Below are 15,725 nucleotides of genomic sequence, written 5' to 3' on the forward strand. Positions count from 1 at the left end.
CTCTTCTGCTACACGTTTGCCAAAGACGCTGTCACCCCAAGCTTCTTTCCCCTCCCCTTGTCACACACCTCACTGCCCCCGTGGCCCCCAAGAAACTCCATCTCTCCAACCTAACTCCATTACCCCATCTCTGCCACAAACCCACAGGCTCCCCCCCTCACCTCTACCGCACACCCCTTGGCCCCCAAACTTCTCCAGCCCCCCTCATAACTGCCCATACAACCCACGGCCCCTCCTACCTAGCCCTCTCCCGCGCCAGGCCCGCGGGCTCCCCGCATTCCGCCTGAGCGAACCCCTCCCCGCGCCCAGGCCCCCTCGGCCTCTGTCTCTGACAACTCGCCCGGCGCCTCCCCTTCTCCGGATCCCCCTCCCCCCCCTCGCCTCGCCGCTCGCCTCGCGCTCCCTCCCTCCCTAGCGGCTCCCTCCCGGCCCCTCTCTCCTCCGTTCCTCCGCGCTCCCTCCTTCTCCCTCTTCCTCCCTTCTCCCATCCCCCTCTCCCAAGCGCCCTCCCTTCGCCGTCCGCTTTCCTGTGCGAGTCGCCGGACGCGCAGCCCAGCCCGCCCGCCCGCAGCCCCGCGTCGGGCCGGGGCCTGGGGCCGGGACCCGTTTCGGGGGGACCGCCGGCCTCCGGGAGGGGCCAGGAGGGGGCGAGGGAGACGACCGCCCGGGAAGGGGCGGGGGCCGCGGGCGGAGGCCGCCTAGGGGGCCGGGGATCGCGCGACTGCAGGCTGCGCGGGGCGGGCGCGGGCGGCGGGCGGCGGGTCGGAGCCGAGCGGAGCGCCAGCCGGGCCGCGGGGGCGGGCGGCGGCGCGGCGGGGGCGGGCTGCGCGGCCCGGGCGTTCCGGGTGGCCTGGGGAGGCGGCAGGCCTGGGGAGGGGCCGAGCGAGAGCGGGGATCGGGATTTGCTCCGGAGGCGGGCGGGTGATCGGGGCCAGGTGGGGTAGAAGGGGGGATGGGGGCCGCCCTCCGGGGGGATCGGGGCCGCCGCCGCCGCCGTCGCGGCGGCGACTGAAGCCGGGAAGAGGAGAGGGGGGCGGGGGAGCGGCCGCCGCCGCCCCCCGGAGGCGCCGGAGCCCCGAATCCCGCTCGGAGCCAGCCAGCCGTCCCGAGCTACAACCAGGTAAGATCTGCCGCGGCCCGGGCCTCGGGCCCGCCCGGGTTCTGGCCCGCGGCTCCCCACCCCCACCCCTCGTAGTTCCCCCTCCCGCCGCCGCCGCCGCCTCCATTTGTTATTTTCCCGATCCGGTACCCCACTGCGGGCACTGCCTGGCCTGAGGTTGGGGGCTCAGGGGGTGGGGACGGCCCCCGAGGAGGGATGGGGGCCGGGGCACCCGGAGGATCGGGAAGGTGGGGGGAGGTGGGAGGATCTCAGGAGGAGGGCTGATGGGGCAGGAGGGTAGCCAGGACCCTGGGACCCAAAGAGGAACCCTGAGGTGGAGGATCGGCGGAGGAAAAATGGGATGCCCGTGAGGGGGCTTCGGGGCGAAGGCAAAAAGGAATGGAGAGATGGCAGCGAGGTAGGGCATGAGGACTCCAGGAAAAGCCCCAAAGGCCCAGAACCCGGGTTTCAGAGCCCGGGGTTCGGGGTGCTAGGTGTAGAAGGGAGTTGGGAAATGGGGAAGGGGTGTGGTAGGTGGGAAGAGAGGGATTGTAGCTGATGAGGGAGGAGAATGGAACCTGGGGAAACGGGGGCTCTGAGAGGGCCACCTTTGAGAAGAAGAACCCGGCGTGTTCCCGGGTGGAAGTGGGAAAGTGATGCCTTTGTGACTCAGTTTTCTTTCCCCTACCCCGGGTCACCTCTGACCTTGTTTTTCCAATCTCAGACACAGGTACTTCTTGGAGAGGGGCACACTGGGGCCCAGTAGTGTGGGTCCTCCTGCAACTGATGAGGAAGACTGGAACCCTGAAGGGAGAGTCAGGGAGCAAGGGTTTCTGGGAGGGTGGAAACAGAGGAGAGAATTGGGCAGTCTTATAGGCACTCCAGACAAGTTGTGACCCCCATCCTCAAATCCGCAGAGCACCCACTGCCCCTCTAGCTGCGGTTTCCTTAAGAGGGGGTGGACCTTCATTACTGTTTTGTGCCCAGAGATTTCCCTTTGTGCGTGGACTTATTTCTACTGGGGTAGGTACTCTTAAGCTCCCTTCCCTGAGGGTGCTATAGGAGGACAGGAGCTGCTTTGGCAACTGTAGGGGGAGTTGCTGGCAGCTGGACCCCAGGAATGGACTGTAGAGGAGCAAGTTCTGCCATTTTGTTGCCATGGCAATGATCCAGCGGGATGTCTAATAGATGGGGGTTCAGAATCTTGATGGGGCCTTTGGCTGTGCCCTTGGAACTCTTGGCTGGGTTCTGGAGGATGTTTCTGGAGCTGCTCATGGAGAGGAGGTTCCCCAAGGGGTCCACCCCCTTCCATCCAGCTGTCTTTGGGAAAAAGGTAGACATATTACCTGCAGGTCATAGTTGTTTCTCTAAGACCCTCCCTTTAGGCGTGGTGGGGGGATAGAAATGCTCCTGTTCCAAGTTATACCATCCTTTGGTAGTTCATTATTAGGGACTTTCTGTATAGTCTTTTTGCTTCTTTGCACAGGTATTCTTCCATTTTCTTAAACTTGAGTCTTCCTTCCCAAGTATCCCTTTTCGTCTTTCCCAGACTATCCCCCACAGCGACCCCTTCCCTCAGCTAACCTTGGACCTTCTGTTTCTCTGACCTTGTAGGAATGGCTGGGCTCTCCATGCCCATCCCAGGTGAGGGTGGCCCGGGGGAGAGGGCCGTGGAACAGCCTGGTGTAGTGGAAATACTCCAGAACAGGAGTCGGGAGACCTGGGTCTAGTCCTGGCTGTACCTCTAACTAACTGTGACCTTGGTCAAGTCACTTCTTATTTCTTTGAGCCTCAGCTTCATTATCAGATGAAGGGATTATAGATAAGATGATATCTGAGGCCCCTCTGACAACTGTAGATTCTCAGGCTTAGGCCAGTGCCTTGTTATCTGCTGGTCTGGGCTGCACTGTTATCTAGGACTGGCTTGTGAGTCTGGCAGGTCTGGAATGATGGTGGAGGCTGGGCCAAAGATCCTGGAATTCACCCTGCAAGCCCATCCTAGAAAGCCTTGTGCCTCGAGTGTATTCCTTCAGACAGCCTCCTCAGATTTCTCCCTTAATTTCTTTTCTTGTTCTTACTTAGAGACTCTTTCCCTATTTTTCACGTTTTCACCTCCGCAATCTGGCCTTTATCCTTTTGCTTTTGCGGTAAGGTGCCGAAGTTGAATGTGCTTAGTGTTTTGCAGACACATAGTAGGTGCTTGTAGATAGATCGGAGTTACAGTGACCGGCTACTAGGACAGGAAGGAGGGTAGCTCAGCTTGTTGGTGCTCTAGGTTCAGGAATGTATATATAACCAGCCCTACCTCCTTCTCTCTCCTGCCACTCCTTCTCCCCAGGGTCACCTACCCTTTTACGACTGCTTTTCTCCTTCAGAGCTACTCATTGCTAATTTTATCAGATTTTAACTGATTAAAGAAGTTGAGGTGGGGGAGGGCCACGCGAGGCTTGCTCTGTTCTTCAGGTACATCCCTGCCTTTCTCTGACCTATTGGATCCCCTGCCTCTCACCAACCATGAACAGGTTCTGTGATAGGAAGGAGAGATGAGCACCCTCCTTTAAGGGACTGGCAAAGACACCCCGGTCATCTCTCGTGCTTTTGTTAGGATTGTTTTCCCCTTTTGTTATGTTGGGTTTTGTTCTTTGCGGGGGGGGGGGGGGGGGGGCGTTGACAGTATTTGAAAACCAATTCACACAACAACTCAAAAGTGTAGTAATAGTTGTAATGGAAGAGAAATGGCTGGTGTACTGGGCAGAGCACCAGCTGTAAGTTCAGAAGACAGGGGGCTCCGTCCCAGCTATTTCGGGACTCTAAGTAAGTAAATTGTTATTAAGTTTCCTGGAAAGGTTAGGCTCACCCCTCACTGCATGCCTCAGTAGGGTTCAGTGGAGGTGAGTGAGAGGTATTTACTCTGTATTCCTTGGGAAAAATAGTGCTACAGAATGTAGAAAGGCTATTTCCCTAGCCAGGCCTCCTAACTAACTCAGAATAGGTGGTTAAGCCTACTCCATTTGCACTGAGGCCAGCAGCACTTCATTCGAGAAGACCTACTGAAGTTAGTGGGTTTAAAGGTCAGTAGCAAGAACAGACCAGAACATCCATATATACATGGCATCTGTGGGGAATAGAGAAAGGAAGAAAACTGTAAGAAGATATCATTTTTGTTCTCAGAAGATCTTACGGTTAGTAATATGGAGAGATGTGACACTTCGCAAGAAATACAAACACGTGCAAATGAAAATTACTGGCTATATAGCTAGGCCGTGAGGAGGGATGAGTCCCTGTCTAAGCCAGGTGGGAAGACAGGCTTACAAATGTGTACATTTGTCTCGTTTACCCACTGTTATTCACTGATTTGGTTGGTAGAGTGAGAGCCTGGACTTCTCCTCTAGCCATAGGGAATGCAAGCACTAGAGCAGGGGTCTTACGAGACTCTCAGAATTGAAGTTCTGCACTTTGGGGATACCTAGGTTTGGTCTTGGCCTTGGTCGGGCTGTGTGCCTTTGCACTGTAGAATGGGACATTGTTCTCCCACCTACTCTGATGTGAAAAAAGATTCTTTTCATATCTCTGGGACTGATCTAGGCCTTCTGAGAATTCTCCCCACCAACTTCTGATGAGAGTACAGCTAAGTACTGAAGAGCGAGCATGGGCTTTGAAGTCAGGGAGATGGGGCTTGGTTCTGCTGCTGTCACTGGTTCCTCACTGTGTATTTATCACACGAAGTTGGGCAAGTCACAGTCACAATCTTTGAGCCTCGGTTTCTTCACCTGTATAATGGGGATAATAAGAACACCTCCTTTTCAGGGTTGGTTGTAAATATTAAATGAAATTGTACACGTAAGGGCTTGACGGAAAGAAGGTACTCCGTAAATCAGCTAATACTTCAGCTACATTTCCTTATGCTCCTTTTAAAGGCTCTGGAATTCGTGTGTGTGCATCTATTTCCTAGGGATCACGAAGGGTGACGCGGTGTGATCTCCTGAACTGGGGTGCACAGGCACCTCGGCGTTTTCTGCCTTCCCACGAGATGAAAGGGATGCTGTTGCCGGCAGAGTTGCCCTCACAGGCGGCTGGGACGACCCATGGGCACGCCAGCAGTGTCTCATGGCTGGGCTGCTTACTCAGCCCCTTGACAGGCACGGTAGTGTCCCCTTCAGACTAGTGTTCCCCAATTTGGAGACGCTGATGGTCTTTTTCCAACAGGCTTCACTGAAAACAGACCGTGTGAGTTCCAGGTGCCTGTACTGGAAACTTGGAGATCCTGCTTCCTAGGCCACAGCTGTGGGGAACTTAGGGTGAAGCAGATAAGTTTCTGTATTCAGCTGCCCAGGCGGAGGAGAATGGGGTCTCCACAGCCTGAAGAATGAAGACACGACAGAATAAAGACTCAGTGAGTAGGAGCTAAAATGAGAAACACGAAAGATCAAGGGCAGGGAAGCTTCTGGCCTGTCCCAGGGCCCAGCCCGCCCCTGCCACCCAGCTCCACTCTTTCCTCTCTTCCACCGCCAGGCAGCACCTCCACCCCCCAGCAGACGAGCCTGGCTTTGAACCCCATCCTTCTGGGACACCCGCTGGCGGGGGGAGAGTAGAAATAAGGCACATGATGAAGTGAGGCACAAGGTAGAAAACGACATGACCTGCTTGCCTCCTTCTCCCTCAGATGTCAATGAGGAGTGGACGGAAGAAAGAGGCCCCTGGGCCCCGGGAAGAACTGAGATCGAGGGGCCGGGCCTCGCCTGGAGGGGTCAGCACGTCCAGCAGCGATGGCAAAGCCGAGAAGTCTAGGCAGACGGCCAAGGTATTCTGTCCCCATGTCCTGCCACAGGCTGCCCAGGCACCAGGGCTGATGGTGTGTATGTGTGTTGGGGGGAACCTCCTGTCTGGCTGAGGGTCCTGGTGGAGCTCGCGAGGTATAGGACAGGCATTTTCTTTCTAACAGAAGGCCCGAGTGGAGGAAGCCTCCACCCCAAAGGTGAGCAAGCAGGGCCGGAGTGAGGAGATCTCGGAGAGTGAAAGTGAGGAGACCAACGCGCCGAAAAAGACCAAAACTGAGGTGGGAGACGCTTGCAGCCACCCTGACCCATGTTCTGACCATTCTTTCACCCAAACTTCCTTTTGCTCACAGTTCTTATTTTAGTTTTGCCTGGAACGTGCGAGAAGAGTCTTATCCTAGCGCTTATTAAAGTAGCCTGTCTGTGTGTCGGTCAGATCTTCAGAGCCTTGGCCAGACTGGCAGATGATCAGGCAGGGCCGGAAGGGGACGGGAAGAGTGTGGGGATTCTAGCCTCTCCTTTTCTAGGTGCTGGCTTTCATGCAGGGGCTGGGGAGGAGATCCAGGCTGAGGAGTCTCAGTGGAAGGAACAAATAAATCATAAGGAGCATGCAGAGGTGGTCTTTTTAAGAACCAGTGGTTTCTGGGATGTGTAGTTAAAGGGGTGGATGAGACGAGAGGATGGCAGATGGGCTGGTGGGTGGAAGACAGGGATTTGGGTTCAGCTGTGGACTGGGAGAAGGTGCTAGAGGTGGACACTCGAGGAGGGAACTCAGGCGGCTGCTGGGGAGCAGCAGAGACCGCGGGGAGAGTGGGGGAACCCCCGGATGGCAGGGAGGTGGGCTCCAGCAGGAGTACTCAGCGCATCGTGGCACAGTGGTGTGCTGTGAGCGGGAGGTTATTTTGTGCGAGGGAGGCCCCCAATCCAGAAGCAAGGAAGGAAAAGGGAAGGGAGAAATGGCCGTCCCTCTTCTACCGCAGGAGCTCCCTCGGCCACAGTCTCCCTCAGATCTGGATAGCTTGGATGGGCGGAGCCTCAATGATGATGGCAGCAGCGACCCTAGGGATATCGACCAGGATAACCGAAGCACGTCCCCCAGCATCTACAGCCCTGGAAGCGTGGAGAATGACTCCGACTCGTCTTCTGGCCTGTCCCAGGGCCCAGCCCGCCCCTACCATCCACCTCCACTCTTTCCTCCCTCCCCTCCCCCTCCAGAGAGCACCCCCCGACAGCCAGAGCCTGGCTTTGAATCCCATCCTTCTGGGACACCCACTGGGTATCATGCTCCCATGGAGCCTCCCACATCTCGAATGTTCCAGGCTCCTCCAGGGGCCCCTCCCCCTCATCCACAGCTCTATCCTGGGGGCGCTGGTGGAGGAGTTCTGTCTGGACCCCCAGTGGGCCCCAAGGGAGGAGGGGCTGCCGCTTCAGTGGGGGCCCCTAGTGGGGGTAAGCAGCACCCCCAGCCCCCCACCCCCATTTCAATATCAGGCTCTGGGGCTGGTGGGGCTCCCCCAACAAAGCCACCCAACACTCCAGCTGGTGGTGGAAACCTACCGTCTGCTCCACCACCAGCCACCTTCCCCCATGTGACACCAAACCTGCCTCCCCCGCCTGCCCTGAGGCCCCTTAACAATGCCTCCGCCTCTCCTCCTGGCCTGGGGGCCCAGCCGCTAGCTGGGCATCTGCCCTCCCCCCATGCCATGGGGCAGGGTATGGGTGGACTTCCTCCCGGCCCAGAGAAGGGCCCCACTCTCGCTCCGTCACCCCACCCTTTGCCCGCTGCGTCCACCTCTTCTGCTCCCGCCCCGCCAATGAGGTATCCTTATTCGTCCTCTAGCAGCAGCTCTGCAGCAGCCTCCTCTTCCAGTTCTTCTGCCTCGGCCTCGGCCTCCCAGTACCCAGCTTCCCAGGCACTGCCCAGTTATCCCCACTCCTTCCCTCCCCCCACCAGCCTCTCTGTCTCCAATCAGCCACCCAAGTATACTCAGCCTTCTCTCCCATCCCAAGCTGTGTGGAGCCAGGGTCCCCCCCCACCTCCTCCCTACGGCCGCCTCTTGGCCAACAGCAATGCCCACCCAGGCCCCCTCCCTCCTTCAGCTGGAGGCCAATCCGCTGCCCACCCGCCAGTCCCGACACATCACCACCACCACCAGCAACAGCAGCAGCAGCAGCAGCACCATGGGGGCTCTGGGCCCCCTCCACCCGGGGCATATCCTCACTCCCTGGAGAGCGGTAGCTCCCACCACGCACACCCCTATGCCATGTCTCCCTCACTGGGGTCTCTGAGGCCTTACCCACCAGGGCCCGCACACCTGCCTCCACCTCACAGCCAGGTGGCCTACAGCCAAGCAGGTCCCAGCGGCCCCCCAGCCTCTTCCTCTTCCAATGCCTCTTCCTCCTCTCAAGGGTCCTACCCGTGTTCACACCCCTCTCCTTCCCAGGGCCCCCAAGGGGCGCCCTACCCCTTCCCACCGGTGCCTCCGGTCACCACCTCCTCGTCTACGCTTTCCACGGTCATTGCCACGGTGGCTTCCTCGCCAGCAGGCTACAAGACAGCCTCCCCACCTGGGCCCCCACCGTATGGCAAGCGAGCCCCGTCCCCAGGGGCCTACAAGACAGCCACCCCGCCCGGATACAAGCCGGGGTCCCCGCCCTCCTTCCGAACGGGGACCCCACCGGGCTACCGAGGCGCCTCGCCACCCGCAGGCCCAGGGACCTTCAAGCCGGGCTCGCCCACGGTGGGGACCGGGCCGCTGCCGCCTGCAGGGCCCTCGGGCCTGTCATCCCTGCCACCACCGTCTGCGGCCCCCGCCTCAGGGCCGCCCCTGAGCGCCACGCAGATCAAACAGGAGCCGGCTGAGGAATATGAGACCCCCGAGAGCCCGGCGCCCCCGGCCCGCAGCCCCTCGCCCCCTCCCAAGGTGGTAGACGTGCCCAGCCACGCCAGCCAGTCGGCCAGGTGAGAGGCGGGGTGGGGGTGGGGTGGCGGGCGCGGGACGGGCCTTGCATTCGTTCGTGTGGTGCTTTTCAAAGTACTCCAGGCTCTGGTCTCGGCCGCTGGTGCGGGGCCGCTCGCAGGGGCTGAGCGCGCGCTGCCTCCGCGCCCGGCAGGTTCAACAAACACCTGGACCGCGGCTTTAACTCGTGCGCGCGCAGCGATCTGTACTTCGTGCCGCTGGAGGGCTCCAAGCTGGCCAAGAAGCGAGCCGACCTGGTGGAGAAGGTGCGGCGCGAGGCCGAGCAGCGCGCGCGCGAAGAAAAGGAGCGCGAGCGCGAGCGGGAACGCGAGAAGGAGCGCGAGCGCGAAAAGGAGCGCGAGCTGGAACGCAGCGTGGTGAGTTCACCGCGCGCCGCCTCCCGCCTCTGGCCCGCCCTCTACGCGACTCGGGGAGGCTCGAGGGGTGGGGGGTGGGGGGGTGGGTGGGGTCATGCGCCACCTGTCGGAGAGGAGGAGCCACTGCAGCCCAGGAAATGGAGACCAAAGGATTCCAGCGGGAGGAACTGCATCTCTGGGCTGGAGGAAGGCAAGCTCAGGTCAGAGTACCTGTGGATCCCAGGAAGAGCCACTAACCTACATAGGAAGAGAAGGGGCAGGGAAGTCCCTGGCGGGCTGAGTTCCAATGAGTTGAAGCTTTAGGTGTTCAATGCTGAGACATGAGCAGCTGAGGACCAGGGCCAGCCACCTCTTTCCAACCTGCCTTTTTGACCCCGCTTCTCCGTGTATCCCACAGAAGTTGGCTCAGGAGGGCCGTGCTCCAGTGGAGTGCCCACCGCTCGGCCCAGTGCCTCATCGCCCTCCATTTGAGCCGGGCAGTGCTGTGGCTACAGTGCCCCCCTACCTGGGTCCCGACACTCCAGCCCTGCGCACCCTCAGTGAATACGCCCGGCCCCACGTCATGTCTCCTGGAAATCGCAACCATCCATTCTACGTGCCCCTGGGGGCAGTGGACCCGGGGCTCCTGGGTTACAATGTCCCGGCCCTGTACAGCAGTGACCCAGCAGCCCGGGAGAGGGAGCGGGAAGCCCGTGAACGAGACCTGCGTGACCGCCTCAAGCCTGGCTTCGAGGTGAAGCCTAGTGAGCTGGAACCCCTGCACGGGGTCCCTGGGCCAGGCCTGGATCCCTTCCCCCGACACGGGGGCCTGGCTCTGCAGCCTGGCCCACCTGGCTTGCACCCTTTCCCCTTTCATCCGAGCCTGGGGCCCCTGGAGAGAGAACGTCTAGCGCTGGCAGCTGGGCCAGCCCTGCGGCCTGACATGTCCTACGCGGAGCGTCTGGCAGCTGAGAGGCAGCATGCAGAAAGGGTGGCTGCCCTGGGCAACGACCCGCTGGCCCGGCTACAGATGCTCAACGTGACCCCCCATCACCACCAGCACTCCCACATCCACTCTCACCTGCACCTCCACCAGCAGGATGCCATCCATGCAGGTGAGACTCCTGCTTCCTTGCCCAGGCCCTTTGAGGCCACCTTGCCGCCCTGGCAAGTGATCGGTGCTTCTGTCCCTCGGGCCAGGACTTCCCTCCCCACGTCTGGCCTGAGCCTCTCTCCTGAGATTGCTGCCCTGGCCTTTGCCTTCGCAGCCCGTCTCCTCCTGCCCCAGCCTTGCCACGGAGACCCTTCCCCACACCCCAGCCCTCTTCAGGTCTGGTGCCCACCCACGACAGAGGCCCAAGGTGGGAACCTTTGAAGGAGCACGGTCTTCCTCCCCTCACAGCCCCTGCCTCTGAGCCTTCACGTAACTATTTTCTTCTTCCTCTGGATTCAACTCTTGTTTCTTGCCATCTTCTCCCCTCCCTGGCGGAGGTGTTTCATGTTCCTCTCTGCCTCTGGATCTGTGACCTTCTGGAAAGAGAGCCTTGTGGCTCTGGGATCACAGTTGACAACGAGCTTTACTCACTGTCTTTTCACTGCGTTTCTTACTGTCAGAACACTGCCCCGTCTAGCCTCACAGTCACGTTCATTGCAGGCTCCTTGTGCTTTCTCTCTTTGAAGCTCCTCCCCGTCTCATTTCCTAAACTTCCAATCCTCTTCCGTCTCCTCTCAGCAGTCCACTCCTCCCTCCCTATTCCTCAGGTCCCTCTGCCAACTGTAATCTCCTGTCCTCTGCCATCTGTACATCCCTACTGCAGTAGGGTCTTGCCCTGTCCATCTCCCAGGCCCCTAGTTCCTCCACTGTGCCTCCTTGATCCACTGGATCTCCCAGTGTGTGATTGCCCACCTCTCGTCCCAGGCATGGATGCCTTCACCCAAATGCATGGCTTTCCCCAAACCTCCCTCTGGTGACACCTTCCTCTTCTCTACTCTCCAGCCTCTGCCTCGGTGCACCCTCTCATTGACCCCCTGGCCTCAGGGTCTCACCTTACCCGGATCCCCTACCCAGCTGGGACCCTCCCCAACCCCCTTCTTCCTCACCCTCTGCACGAGAACGAAGTTCTTCGTCACCAGCTCTTTGGTAAGGATGGAGGTCTCGGGGTTGGGGAAGGTCTCACGAGGGAAGGGCAGAAAGGAGGAAGTTAGGTGGTGGGATTGGCCTGGTTGGGCTTGGGGAGGGATGAGGAGGTGCCCAGAGGAGCTGGGAACAGGAGTAGGAGGGCTGAGGCCCTGCCCAAGAGTGGCACAGGGTTTAGGGCCAGGCTAAGAGGCCTGAATCCTAACCACCCCTGGCAACTTGCTGGGCTGGCTGTCACCTAAGTTGATTAGTGGCAGCTCCTCTATATGTAAAGCAGGTGGCTACCTCAGTACGCCATCAGTCACGTGGCCCCTGCCCTTCCTGCCCACAGCTGCTCCTTACCGGGACCTGCCAGCCTCCCTGTCTGCCCCGATGTCAGCAGCTCACCAGCTGCAGGCCATGCACGCGCAGTCCGCGGAGCTGCAGCGCTTGGCGCTGGAGCAGCAGCAGTGGCTGCACGCCCATCACCCGCTGCACAGTGTGCCGCTCCCTGCCCAGGAGGACTACTACAGGTACCGCAGGGCGCCCTAGGCCAGCCCGAGGGGACGTAGCTCAGCCCGCCTGGGATGGGCTGTGGCTCCCGTGGGAGGGGAACCCCTTCCCCACCATCCTCTGTGAGAGGGGCCAGGTCAGGATGGACCTCAGTCTCTCAGTTCCTGCTCTGCCCCCCTCTTCCCCCAGTCACCTGAAGAAGGAAAGCGACAAGCCGCTGTAGAACCTGCGATCAAGAGAGCACCCGTGGCCCCTGCATCTGGACCCAGGAGGCCTCCCTCCCCGCCTGCCACTCAGAGCGGAGGGGGGTGCCGCTCAGTCCCAGGGCCTGGGCCTCTGGGCAGAAGGAAGGAGGAAGGGACAGATGGAAGGCCAAGGCTCCTGTGGTGTGCGGAGGTGGGGAGGGGGCGGGGGTGAGGGCGGAAAGCGCACAGCATCTTGGACCAGGTCCCTCTCCCTTGGCCCCCGCCTTTCTCCCTCCCCCACGCCCCACCCCCGTGGCCACCGCCTCTCCCCCACCCCTTGGTGTGATTATTTCATCTGTTAGATGTGGCTGTTTTGCGTAGCATCGTGTGCTGCCCCTGCCCCTCCCCAGCCCCCGTGTGCGCGCCCCCCCACTGCGATGTATGCCCCTCGCCCTTCCCCCACATTAATAATTTATATATATAAATATCTATATGACGCTCTTTAAAAAACATCCCAAACAAAACCAACCAAACAAAAACACCCTCACGACTCCCCAGGAAGATGTCTGTGGCTGTTTCTTTGTGGGCTACTGGGCGTGGGTTGGGGGCGTGGGTCTCTGCGCGGCGACGCCTCGAGAGAAAGCTGTGGGATCACCGGAGACTAGCCCGGAGGTGGGTGGGGCCCCTGGAGAGTTGGAGAGGGGACCTCGAAGAGCCCGGGGTCCTGGAGCTCTGGCTCTGCCCTAACGGGGTCCGTTATGGCGCAGGGTCTTGGCCTTCCTCCCAAGGCCGGCGAGTCAGGACGCTGGCGGCTTGGGACAGCTCTAGGCAACTACGCAGACTTGGGAGGCACTTCTGCCACTGGCCCCACAGTTAGGGGCCACCAGAGACTTGCATCTTTTCCGTAGGATAGTTAGAAATGGTGTTGAAGCAGAGGTGCAGGGAGCGTGGCTGCTATAAGTTTAAGCGTTCAGAACGCAGGAGTTTTAACCACCCTATAGTTCGAGGAGGGAGTGGGTGACAATTTCAAACGCCCGGAAGGGAAAGGAAATTAGAGGGCGTTAGCTTCCCCCCACCCCACCCCGACACAAGGCCATTTTCGGAAAGTGCGGGAGCCGCTTTAACGCCAAGCTTTTACTGCTGCGAATCCTTGTCTACGTTCTTAAAAACTAAAGGGGAGTGACTGGCTTCTTCCTGAGCCAATCGGCATAGAGTTATTTGCATAGGCCTGTACCAAACGTTCACAAACTCTAGAAACGGATGATTTAAGAGAGTTCTTTTCAATACTGTTTTCCCTTCTGAAAGCTGCAGTGTGTCCTGTTGCTTGTATAGCAGTAAAGATTAGGAAATGCCATGGGAGCTCACCCTCACCAATAGTGGAGTTGGTGGACATGCCACCTTCTCTCCAGGGCGTGTTCCGGTAGTGTTACAGCTCTTTTAGAATTTGTCTAGTAGGTTTTCTGGTTTTTGCCGGAAAACCCCCCACCATAGAGTTTGTCTTTAACAATAGAATAATTTTAAGTAAGCTGTAAGAATTTCAGATTGTAGGTTAGCTCACTATTCTCACGACGAGCTCGTTATTGGTTGTTAAAAATGGAGAAAGGGAAGCGGAATCGTGAGGTTTCCGGCATAAGCTGATGCAATTTCCCTACCGCCCCGCCCGCTGGGAGAGCCGCTCTAGGATATTGCTTGTTTCTCCTGGCTGTTTCTCGAGCACGGTTGCACGTGTATCTTTTGTTCTATGGCGACCGCCTCTGCTCAAGCTGCAGCGTTGAGCGCCGAGCAGGCCAAGGGTGAGAAACCTTTTAGTTGTCGGATGGGATTCTTGCTAAAGAAGAGTGCGGGAAAAAGATCTGGGGCGAGAGAAATGGCTGCGTTCGCTGGGAAATGCGGGTACTCGGTACCATACTCTGTCAATTAACAAGGGTCCTTGCTCCTGGAGCGAGAGATTCGGAGGCCGAGTTCCTTGGGTTACTATGGTTTCAGCCTGTTAAATAATTCCCTGCCCTCTTTCTTGTGTTTTCGGCTGGGCCCGCCGGCCGTGCGCCGATGCATACCCGGGACTTCTTCCGGGATGCGTCTGTTGCACAGTGGTCCTGGCCGAGGTGATCCAGGCGTTCTCGGCGCCGGAGAACGCCGTGCGCATGGACGAGGCTCGGGACAACGCGTGTAACGACATGGGCAAGATGCTGCAATTCGTGCTGCCCGTGGCCACGCAGATTCAGCAGGAGGTTATCAAAGCTTATGGCTTCAGCTGCGACGGGGAAGGTGGGTCGGACGGGGATGGAGGAGAGAGCGATGGATCCCTTGGGTCTCCGAGCCGTAATCCCTTTTCTCGCCACACGGCGGCAGCCACACTCTAATAGTATTGGTACTCTGAGACCAGGGTCTGTTCATGAACTTGAGCCAAGCGAAGTCTGAAGTGAGCTTTCTAGTTACCATTAATTATACTGTTACACCATTTTAAGATGAGGAAACAGACTCTAGAAAGTGCCAGAGGTCACAGCCGAGTTGGACCTGAAACCCGTTCTGACGGCTTGTAGTGAGGTGTCTGCATGACAGTACAGTTCTGCAGCCCCTCCAAGGTGTTTCAACTCTTTTCTGTTTGAGGGTTGGCAGTTCAGTTTCTTTGGGGAGATCAGGGTCTTCCCCAAGGGTGTTTACTGATTCAGCCCAGCTGGCCCATGGCCCTCCTGTTCCTGGTTCTGGACTGGTGATCTTGTGGATGTGTATCCTTTGGGGTCTTGTGACTAAAGTGCTAACATGGTTCACCTGATGGTGGGCAGCACACTGCTTCGGGATATTTTCATTCACTGCATCACATCCAGTTGTGCCCCAGTGTAGACCAGGCAGTAGTTGATCCAAACCACACAGGGCAGAGGCCTGCATATGTCTCGTTTTGCAGACAGCTACCTGGGGCCAGAGCCAGAGTAGCCAGCGACTCCGGCTCACGCTGCCCCCTCCTGCCACCTTGGACACATCCGTCCGCTGGGGGTGTGGACTGATGCTCCTGTTTCCCTTTGCAGGTGTCCTTAAGTTTGCCCGCTTGGTCAAGTCTTACGAAGCCCAGGATCCCGAGATTGCCAGCCTGTCGGGCAAGCTGAAGGCGCTGTTCCTGCCGCCTATGACCCTGCCGCCCCACGGGCCTGCTTCGGGTGGCAGTGTGGCCGCCTCCTGAGGGTTGGCCCTCCCGTGGCACTGCTGGGGAAGGGAAGACCTTGGTGTTCCAGAGGATATAAATGTGCCTGTGACTTAGCCTTGCCGTCTGTCTTTTGTGACCCTGACAACCTCTGCGTCCTGGCCTGATGCGCTCTGCCTTTCGGGCTGCTCCATCTTCCTGTCCGGGTCCTCCCTGTGCTCCTGCTGGGCCCAACCAGCTCTGGGGCAGAGTGGGAGGGGCCGGCCCCTCAACGCCCTGGGTTGGGGGGCCCTGCACAGGCAGCCCCGCCTCTGAGGAGTGGGGCTTCCTGGGCTTTTCCTGAGGCCCCTTGGCTTCTGTGTGCTGGGAAGCTCCCCCATTGGTTGGTGCTCCCTTGGCCAGGGTTACTTCCTGGTCTCTGCCCGCAGCACCCATCCTCCCTCAGCTCCGTCGGCCGGAGCGCCAGGTGGAGCTCCAGGTGGCTCCTCCCTTCCCCAGGGAAGGAGGCGGGGCACAGGCAGGCGACGCTGGACCGCGGCGTGGGGCTGGAGAGAGAAGCCAGCTGCTGTGGGCGGTCTAAGG

General features: G+C 59.2%; 2 protein-coding genes across 2 annotated transcripts; both read left to right on the forward strand.

Moving 5' to 3' along the window:
• The first annotated feature begins 992 nt into the window (after positions 1–992).
• On the forward strand, positions 993–12,532 carry ATN1 (atrophin 1). Its single transcript, XM_082849300.1, has 10 exons — positions 993–1,120; positions 5,306–5,492; positions 5,763–5,900; positions 6,042–6,155; positions 6,855–8,836; positions 8,989–9,211; positions 9,609–10,305; positions 11,187–11,330; positions 11,659–11,839; positions 12,009–12,532. Exons 2-10 carry the CDS (start codon positions 5,466–5,468, stop codon positions 12,040–12,042), a joined length of 3,540 nt encoding a protein of 1,179 aa, XP_082705426.1. The 5' UTR covers positions 993–1,120; positions 5,306–5,465; the 3' UTR covers positions 12,043–12,532.
• Positions 12,533–13,441: 909 nt separating this feature from the next.
• On the forward strand, positions 13,442–15,259 carry LOC309968180 (protein C10). The gene is made up of 3 exons (XM_082849359.1): positions 13,442–13,797; positions 14,096–14,272; positions 15,031–15,259. The coding sequence occupies exons 1-3, from the start codon at positions 13,746–13,748 to the stop codon at positions 15,180–15,182; spliced, it is 381 nt and encodes a 126-aa protein (XP_082705485.1). The 5' UTR covers positions 13,442–13,745; the 3' UTR covers positions 15,183–15,259.
• The last annotated feature ends 466 nt before the right edge of the window (positions 15,260–15,725 follow it).

The sequence above is a fragment of the Leucopleurus acutus genome (genome assembly GCF_964270905.1).
Source record: "Leucopleurus acutus genome assembly, chromosome: 11".
NCBI lineage: Eukaryota > Metazoa > Chordata > Mammalia > Artiodactyla > Delphinidae > Leucopleurus > Leucopleurus acutus.

Coding starts and splice junctions, on each gene's coding strand:
- ATN1 (XM_082849300.1), top strand. CDS start 5,466: ATGAAGACACGACAGAATAAAGACTCA. Junction 8,837..8,988: donor CACGCCAGCCAGTCGGCCAG/GTGAGAGGCGGG, acceptor CGCGCCCGGCAG/GTTCAACAAACACCTGGACC. Junction 11,331..11,658: donor TCTTCGTCACCAGCTCTTTG/GTAAGGATGGAG, acceptor TCCTGCCCACAG/CTGCTCCTTACCGGGACCTG.
- LOC309968180 (XM_082849359.1), top strand. CDS start 13,746: ATGGCGACCGCCTCTGCTCAAGCTGCAGCGTTGAGCGCCGAGCAGGCC. Junction 13,798..14,095: donor GAGCGCCGAGCAGGCCAAGG/GTGAGAAACCTT, acceptor TCTGTTGCACAG/TGGTCCTGGCCGAGGTGATC. Junction 14,273..15,030: donor CTTCAGCTGCGACGGGGAAG/GTGGGTCGGACG, acceptor TTCCCTTTGCAG/GTGTCCTTAAGTTTGCCCGC.